The sequence below is a fragment of the Papaver somniferum genome, chromosome 8, assembly GCF_003573695.1.
Source record: "Papaver somniferum cultivar HN1 chromosome 8, ASM357369v1, whole genome shotgun sequence".
Taxonomy (NCBI): domain Eukaryota; kingdom Viridiplantae; phylum Streptophyta; class Magnoliopsida; order Ranunculales; family Papaveraceae; genus Papaver; species Papaver somniferum.
Genome location: NC_039365.1, coordinates 113,592,348 through 113,602,171, shown reverse-complemented (window position 1 = coordinate 113,602,171; position 9,824 = coordinate 113,592,348). Strand labels below are relative to the sequence as shown.

The 9,824-nt window shown below is 38.0% G+C and overlaps 1 protein-coding gene across 1 annotated transcript; it reads right to left on the bottom strand.

The window, feature by feature from the left end:
• Window positions 1-610: 610 nt before the first annotated feature.
• LOC113302674 (protein HHL1, chloroplastic-like) lies at window positions 611-3,016 on the bottom strand. Its single transcript, XM_026551620.1, has 6 exons — window positions 2,632-3,016; window positions 2,277-2,414; window positions 2,051-2,137; window positions 1,901-1,948; window positions 1,371-1,513; window positions 611-937 (listed from the first exon to the last, which is right to left on the bottom strand). Exons 1-6 carry the CDS (start codon window positions 2,902-2,904, stop codon window positions 925-927), a joined length of 702 nt encoding a protein of 233 aa, XP_026407405.1. The 5' UTR covers window positions 2,905-3,016; the 3' UTR covers window positions 611-924.
• Window positions 3,017-9,824: the final 6,808 nt, after the last annotated feature.

The following is a 9,824-nucleotide window of genomic DNA, read 5'->3' as shown; positions in this document are numbered from 1 at the left end:
TGTTTGTTTTTTTGACGACTCTCCATCTGAATCTGACTCGGTTCGAGTCAGATGTCAGACCGTTTATTCTTTTATTTTGAGTTAGATCTGATTCGTGGTTTGACTCAGACCTAATTCCTGACTCAAACTTATTTGAGTCAGGGAATAAAACATTCTCGACTCATTAGACCAAGCCACTGATTCACATATTTTTGAATCAGACGAGTCAGATCTGACTCAAAAAACAAACATTTGAATCAGATCCAGATGGATAAGGTGATATCAGTCATATCTAGATGAGTCAGATTCAACCGGCTCAGATGATTTAGGAAAAAACAGACACAGTGTAAATGTTGACCACAATTCCGTCAAGAAACACACGATTTTGCGGATAATTTAGCATTACATCTGATATTTTAAATTTTCTACAGTAGTCGTATGTGTCGTGACAGTCAATCAGTCATGTCTTACAAAGTGTACAAGTGTCGGACACAGCTATGACCCGGCATTGTACCAGATTCCCTTGTACCACTTAGGGGGCCTGATTCCCTTGTACCAGATATTACGAAGTCCATTGCAAATGCCCTATCACATTGCTATTTGTGGTGTGTGCCCAGCCGTAATAAACAAATCATAAACAAAACACTATTTTCCTTCGATTTGGTATTTCTTAACATTTCCAGTTCTATGAAAGTTGTTACTTGACAAGTTTGAGTTAGTGCGAGAAACAAGTCTGCACAATTTTACTACATTCATATTAAGATGGAAAAAGATGCTGCGAAATAAGAGAACCAACAATCAGTTTTGTTTATAGAAACTAACATATTATGAACAAAAAACCTTGTTGCTTCGCCGTTCTGCTGAGTAAAAGTCAAACTGAAGCTGCATGAGCTTACGAAGACAATTTATGACCAATGTCCGAACAGTTTAGAGGGGACCTCAGTTTCAGCTTTTCACTCTGTAGCGAAAAAAAGGTAGGTGTAAGGTTTTTATGAATATAACTCAATAATACAACTTCTGTGCAGAACAAAAAAAATTGTGGTTTGTAAGCAGGTGAAATTTCTATGTGACTAACTAGCTTAAAACCAAGGAGATTTGCTGAGGCCGGGAAAAGGTGCTGTAATCAACAGCTCCCAAGGTTGGGCATCTTTGTGGGGGCGTTGATTTTGCCTCCAAGTTGATAAAGCACAGAGAACAAACAATATAAACCATGCGTAAAAAAAGGAACCGAAATTCATTGATTTGTGTTGCATTTATGGAACCAAAATTCGTTGATTGCGTTGCACATATGGATTATTAGCAAGCAGAAGGTGAGGTATATGATGCACGACTGCGGGGAAGAGGATAAGATGTTTTTTCAAGTGTCAAGAACGTATATCTTTGAAGCTCACTTGGATTTCGGTTTGGGTTCTTCGGCAGGCTCTCCTTCACTTGTTGAACCTAAGGATGTCAGCTTCCCAAATGATTCCTTGGCATCCCCAAATGATTCCAATACTTTATCTAGCACGGTTTTGAGCTCATCTTTCGTTGGAAGCTGAAAATGAGGTCAAAAAAGGCATTGTTCAGCAGAACCAGATGACATTTTTTTGACAAATATTAGAAACTACTGTAAAAGACATGTGGAACCTATTCCAGAGAAAATTTACAATACAGGCACACCAGTTCTGATTCTAAGACATTGCTTGGAGCATAAAAAAGATTTTTGACTCTTGCGGCACTACATGAATCATAAGAAGCCTGTACGGAATAATTCTGCGCTCTGTTAACTACTCAACTTTTAACGGAATAAGGCACACCAGACTCACCCTATTTGACTTGATGCATTCTCATGTATAGCACTACCCTTGATAGTTGAAATACAATCTTGAGATAAGACATAAGTGAAAGAAAGGTATGAAATTTACAAGAGCAGCAATCTCACCTCAATAACCCCAGAACTAGAAAGTCCAGCTCTCAAGTTTTTACCTTCCTGCACAGTTAAACTAGTCAGAACCAATGCAGCAATATTTTTTCTTTTGGATTAGAGAGCTAATAAGCATCCAAATAAACCTAGTGTAAGGCAGAATATTACAAGAAGCTTGAACCCATATCTGAACTCAGTGCAATTCCGCAGAACACGGTGCTGCCTAACTGCTGTTTTCTGTAGTTCCTTCTCATCCTGTTCAAAGTTATAGAGCACGTTATAATGCCAGTCAGCAATGGTTAATGAGGTGACTAATCTTTGGTTCATCAAACACAGCAATTAGTTCGATGTACATTTACAGCGCAATTACATGCATCCATAACAAAAGTGTCACCTGATAAAGCACGGCAGCAAGATTCCTAGCGATCGTGTCCTTGTAAATGTACTTTCCGAGAAAATTGTCTTTTGCCGCAACCATAATCTTGGCAGTTGTACCACCAGTAATAATATTTATTGGATACCATAGATAAACCTGTTCATTCAAACAAGAAGCGCATAACCTAAGTGCACATGATATCACCAATACCTTGGCAGAATTGTATGCATAAATAACAAAATGCAAAAACAAAGATTTTATTTTATTTTGATCAATAAATGCAGAACAACATTAATTTGTTCAAACTCAATCTTAGCTAAACAATTGACCAAAAATAGATTAATTAATTAAGGAGAGGAAAAGAAGAGCTAACATTAGCCATACGGATGAAGATGACAAACTTAGGATTCCCATCATCTTCAATCTTAGGTAACTGTGGTGGAGGAGTTTTCCCAGTGAATTGTCGCGCTTGCATTCCTCTCTTTTGTTTTGCTTGAATTACAAAACCATTTTCATTCCTCTGTTGCGTGTGGGTTTTAGTACTACTAGTAAAAAGAGAATGTTTTGAGAGTAAATCTTCATGAGTTCTTCTTGATGTTGATAATGGAAGCTTAACTAATGCATTTAAAGACATACCCACTTCCATTGCAGAAATTGAAAGATGAAAAAAGGACTAATCTTTTTACGCTTCTGTTTATATCTTTCTTGTTCTATCTATCTCACAATGTGGATGAGAAAACAAATCATCACTCTTTTTCTTGCCAACTCTCTCTCATCTTCTTATCCACAACTAGCTTTTCTTTTGACCCATTGAGTTCAACTACGTGGGCGTAGGGGTAAGCAACGGACGGACGGTTGCGGATTAGGGGTCACCCGCAACCAAACCGTCAAAGTTGCGGATTTGGGAATTCAAACCGTGACCGGTCCAATCATCCGCGGATTTTCCCTCTGCGGATCAGCGGATTTTGCGGGCCGGTTGCGGATTAACCGCGGATTTGATCACAAGACATCAAAAAAAAAAACTAAGTACAGAAAGAGTACTAATTCAGTAATTCAAAAGCAAAAGAGTACTAATTCAGTAATTCAAAAGCAAAAGAGTACTAATTCAGTAATTCAAAAGCAACAAAGGACATAAGATAGTTAACAGTTAACACAAAAGAGTACTAATTCAAATGCAACAAGTCTGGTGCAAAGACATATGAATCTCTGATGCCAAAAACTGAAAAAGAGACCTTGGATTCGAGTACTAGTTTATTCAATCCATGATAGATATGTCTGGAATTTCCTGCAAGATTTCTGCCGCATCTGTAAAATGAGGAGTTATAGATAATCAGTAAACACTAAATTTAGGCATCATTGTGATCATAAGTTCCTAATTTGATTTGATATATCATAAGCCGAAGGAACCAATGTCACAAACAGATATAAGGCAGCAATAAACAAGAAGAAACAAAAACCAATCAACATTGGTTAGTAAAGACCATTTAAAATGGCTGATCACAACTAGACCGCAGACTCAATCGACATTGAGGAACAACAAGCCAAAGTTTTAAGATTGATTATGACCCAATCGCAGACCCTATAATGAACTGATCAGGTCACATTTGCACACAAAAAATTATGCCCCATAGGCCCCAAAGTTGTAGCATCACATCAAAATATAGCAAGGTTTGAGAAATCAACTTAATTAGTGCAAGGCTGATCACAAAGAGAAAGATGTAAAAACAAAGGAAGCAAGGTTTGAGATTTACCTAAGTCAATTTTTTCAACCGCTTCTATCAGCTCCTCGAGATTGATTGGTTTATCTAGAAGCCAATTTTGAGCACAGATCAGTGCTTGGACTGTTTTTGGCAGCATGGAACTTCGAAACTCATTAAGAACACGACCACCCGTGGAGAAAGCTGATTCTGAAGCTACTGTTGATACTTGCATAGCAAGCACGTCTCGAGCTATCATGGACAAGATCTTATACTTTGAAGAGTTAACCTTCCACCAATTCAGAATATCGAATTGTGGATTAAAATCCTATCTTTTCTCTGAGAAATACATATCCAGCTCTGTTTTTCCCTCCACTGTTTCTTGATGTTTTTCAGACTCAACAAATCTGTTGATCGGATTTTGAGGTTCTAGTGAACGAGAAGTCTGTACTGAAGCTGTTGGTCTTGAATCCGTATCATCCCCTTTATATAACAGTGCATACTCCTCAAACATATTTGTTAAAATAAGTTTCACTGCAGTCATCATCTCATGGACCTCGTGGTCAACTGAAACATGATTCTCTTTCAGTAACTCTGTCAAAGCAAATCTAAGATAGGCTTCCTTGCGTCGTGGGTCAAGCAACACAGCAATGTATAACATTTTGTTGATTTTATCCACTGCCCAATACTTTTCATATTTAAGAACCATCCAGTCATCCATGTCAGACAATAACACATTACCATTCTTAACCCATTCTTGCAATACGTCATTAATACAAATTACTTCGTCGAGGAATAAATTAGACGTGACATAAGTTGATCCAGAAAATTTCAATGTAGCATCATAGAAAGTTTTTAGCAATCTAACAAATGCACGAGCTGTTTCCCAATCAGAAGCAACGGGCCATACCTTAGGAACTGCTGGTACTGCTGGTACGTTTGTTTTACCTCTTGTTGGTGGTCGAGGGGGATTAAGAAATTTATCCGCATACCCTAATTCTTCAAATTGGTAGAAGGCCTCCTCATATTTTTCAGCTGCACTCAACATATGGTAAGTAGAATTCCATCTAGTCTCGCAATCCAAGCTAAGAAATTTGGTGATGTTAATCTTCCGTTGTTCAGCGCATTCTTTAAACTTCTTCAATCTTTCTGCTGATCCTCTAACGAACTTAACGGCCTCGCGTATCCTAGAAATAGATTCATTATACAAATCCATACCGTCTTTAACCACTAAGGCAAGGATATGTGCTGCACATCTAAGATGCATGTGCTCTCCTCCCAAAATTGCAGCCTTCCAACCCACAACTCTCTTGGACAAATAAGCAACTGCTTCATTGTTAGAACTAATATTATCAACCGTCAAAATGAATACCCTTTCAATCCCCCACTGTAAAAGACAAGATGCAACTGTTTTACCTAATTCCAAACCAGTATGATCCGTAACTGGACAGAAATTCAATATCTTCTTCTTTAACACCCATTTCTCATCAATATAATGACCTGTCAACACCATGTAGCTCATGTTTGTAACTGAAGTCCACGTATCAGTGGTGAGACATAACCTTCTACCATACTTTTTAAATTCAGCTTTCAATTTGTGGTACTCACTTAAATAATCTTCATGCAGTCTTTAGCTTCAGTAAAACGAGAAGGAACATCAAACCTAGGTTCTAGTTGATGACAAAATTCTAAGAAGCCTTCACGCTGTACAAACATAAAAGGTAATTCATCTTTGATGATCATTCTGGTGAGGGATGCTCTGCATGCATATTGGTCAAACGAGTGATTCACAACGGAACGAGACTCACCATTATCACTTACTTGAAAGGCTAACTGATGTTGTCCAGGTGGAGTGTAGTTAGGACACCTTCTTTGCTTTATATGGTTGTTCATGTTTGTTGTTCAATGAGAGTTAGAACCCCCTATATCGTCTTTACCCCATGAAAACTTCCTTTTACAATGCTTGCACTGAACTTTAGGTGGCTTAAGATCAAGACGCTTATCAAAATGTTGCCAGCAGTCTGATTGCTTCTTACCAGAAGCTTTCGGAGGCTTTGAAACTTCAACCAGAGATGATGGTGTAGCTGTAGATATGCTCTCGACGGTTGCCGGGTTAACTGTAGCCATGCTCTCATCAGGATCGTCAACAGGAATAGAAGGTCCCTCAGTACTTGAAGCCATCTGCTAACAAATTTAACACATTAGGTAAATGAACACAACAAGGAAAACACATTCTAAGAGATTTAAGTCAATTGATCTGTATATAGAGAAATATTGTAGTCTTTGATAGAGAAGTGTGGTCAAGCAAGTAAGCTCATGAAATAGCAGCTCAAGGTAAATAGACAGTGCTCTCAGATTCTCCTGTTCATACCCATTGACAGTAGATATTGCAACATCATTATCGGTACAGTCACAAACTTCATTTTCAAACCCTAATCTCCATTCAAATAACCTAACAAAATTCATTCAAATAACAAACCCTAATCTCCATTCAAATAACAAAATTCATTTTCAAACCAAAAATTAGTTTGATAATCAAACATACTGGTTTAATTTTCAGCATTGATAATACAAACTTCAACCAGAGTCTAGAGATGAATTAGACAATCCACACCCACAACTGGTTTAATAATCAAACATACTGGTTTAATTTTCAGCACTGATAATACAAACTTCAACCAGAGATGATGGTCTTTACCGACAATATCACCCAAAATCTCTAAACTGGAAGAAAAAAACTAATTTAAGAACACCCTAAATCAAATATACTCAAAATTATTTTGACATCTAAGAAAATTCCAAACCAATTAAAACGAAATCAACATCACTAGAACATATAATAATCATTGAAAGTCAAAAGAAATGAAAATGAGAGAACTACTTACAGTTACTGATGCTGATGCTGCTCAGAGAAGAAGAATGATAGAACAACTAATTTGGTAGCAAGAGAGACTTTAGATCAGAAGGATATTTACTGTGATGAGAAGAAGATGAATGAGAGAACAACTAATTTGCTCAGATAAGAAGAAGAATCGAAGGTCTCTTCCTCTGAGACTATTAGGTCTCTTCCTCTCGAAAAAAAAACTGATGCTATTAGGTTTCACCGAAAGATAAAGATGTTTATGTATAAAACTACAACTTCCCATATTATCCTTAATACATTTACTAAATTCCCTAATTGTCCTACGGTGCGGGTAATCCGCGGTTATCAAATCCCAACCGCAACCGTAACCGCACCGCTTGCGGATTTGAGAATGCACCCGTGTCCGGTCCATAACTCTTGCGGATTGGTTTTCACCCGCAATTTTGTGGACGGATACGGATGAAATCCGCGGTTACGGTTTTTCTGCTCAGCCCTACGTGGGCGTACAGAATGAGAAATGGTGAACAAATTACTATAGTTGATTAGAGCAACTGCAGTGGTGCGAGTATAACCAAAGATCAAAGAGGGAAAAAAAGACCAAATTTTGGGTTTAGTCTGGTGTGTGACGCTACGGTGGAAAGACTAAATTTGGTCAGACGTACATTATACGTTCGCCTGGTGTGGGGCGTAGACTATACCAACGCCTGATTGGGGAGATTCTAAAAAAAAAATAAAAAAAAAAATGAAAGAAGTGGGGCGGAGATATAAAGCCCGCCCCACTAAAGTTGTTTTGAAAACAAAGAATGGGGCGGGGGTATAATGCCCGCCCCATATAAAATTAAAAAAAAAAATGGGGCGTAGACTTTGCGTACGCCCCATGTGGAGCGTAGACTATAACAACGCCTGATGTGGGGCGTGGAATATACGTCCGCCTGATGTGGGAGTAGACTATACCAACGCCTGATGTGGAGCGTAGACTATACCAACGCTCGACTATATTTGGGTTTAGTCTTGGTCCCAGACCAAATATACTCTGGGTTTTAGTCGTCGATCAAAATTTGATCGATAGTACGTTCCACTACGTCTGTTCAAAAGATCAAATATTTGGGTTTAATCGCCCACTGTGGACGCTCTTAGAGTGTACACAATGTACGGGTAAAAGATGGACTAAAATTAAATTTGGTCGAAAAATCAATCGCAGGCGCAGCGAACTGGAGTAAAACTATATCTGGTCGTTTTTTTTTGGGTTTCGGACTAAATTTGGTTGGAAAATTGGAGTAAAACTAAATATAAGCGGGCGGATATTAAAAATGCGTCTCGTATTAGGCATAAATACTATCTAAGTTTGAAGCGGGGCGTAAATAAATCGTCTGTTCCATGGTCGGGTGCAAATTAAAGGTTGGCGTCATACGCGCGTACAATAAAGGTTCGCCCCATCAGGCGCACATAGAATCTCCGCCCCACGTAATTGGGCGAACGAATTATTGAACGCTTGTGTAGCGCCCCCAAAGCTAGCAGCTGACTAATCCAAGAGATTAGCTAAACAAAGAGGCACTAAGAATCTAAATCATTACTTACACATTCAATTAGGAAATCTGCTACCAAACTTAACTCCAAACTAACCCCGCTCAGAAATATATTTATACAAGAACTCCTCTCAAATGATACATATACAATAGTCATTTGGTTTATAAAACAGAATATACAACTTAATAAACATAGCATAAGTTAACTAATTAACGGAGTCAACTCCTCGAAGCTTTCGCCGCGCAACTCTGATCTGTCTCTGAAACTGAAAGTGGGAAAGGGTGAGCACATCATCTCTAGAAAGAGTGCCCAGCAGGAATAACATTTAACTTTAAAGAAATCATGAGCAAGATTTGGAAAAAAATTCATGTTTTCCCAAACATCAAAGTGACTAAGTCAGTGGAAATGCACAAAAAATGTATATGGACAAACTCCTTCTTCAAACAATATATATTAGTGATGTCGGGTTTTTTCCACACCTACATAGCTATATTGATGTCGTGTTTTTCCACACCTAATAAGCATAAAAGCTGAATTCATGTAGATATAAATGAAGGAGCGTATCATATATACCACACGTGGAAATTCTCATTTCCCATAACAATTCATATTGACAACAAAACATTACAGGTCCTTTCTAATTCATGGAAAGATTCAAAAAATCAACAGAATAATAATAAACAAACTAAACAAAGCATGAAATGCACAAACTGACAATGCATGAGTTTGTTAAACATAAACTTTTGTAAAAGAAACAACAATGGTTTCAAAAGAGTTAAAAGTATTTCCACCTCTTTTGATGACAAGCTACGCCTACCTCGAGATCCGCGATCCACCGATTCATCTTTTGAATCCATCGTTGTTAATATAGACTAACTGTTAATCACACAAGAAGTCTAAGAATCTAACCAAAAGACTCACACAAGAATCATACAAGTCTCTCTAATGATCCTAGGTCCATCTAAGGTTCTACACCTTTTTATTATCTATCTTTAACATATCTAAGGTTCACTAATTCAATTAGTTTGGTTCTATAGTCTACTAGCTAAGTCTTATGAATATCTACATCTTTGTAGAAGAAGCCAAAGGCTAATTCGGACCACAATAGGTCCAAAACATCGAACTAGTAAAACTAGCCCTAAGCTCAAGTCCACTAAACTAAGGTCCAGTCCATCTGGGTCAGCTAACGGTCAACGTCTGGTCAGAGAGGTCAACGTCTGGTCAGAGAGGTCAACTAACAATCAACGTCCGGTAAAATCCAGGGTCAGTGGTCAAATAAGTCAAACAGGAATTGGTCAATGATTCGACTCAGGTCAAGATAGGGAAACTCAGTGAGTTAACTCAGTCAGATTGACAGAGTCAGAAGTACTAGGTCAAATCACCTAAGAACAAAAACAATCAGATAATCTGACTGGGATGACTCATAGGTCTAAATACAAGAACATAAGTTGTAACATCTTCCTTCCTACTTCAATTCTA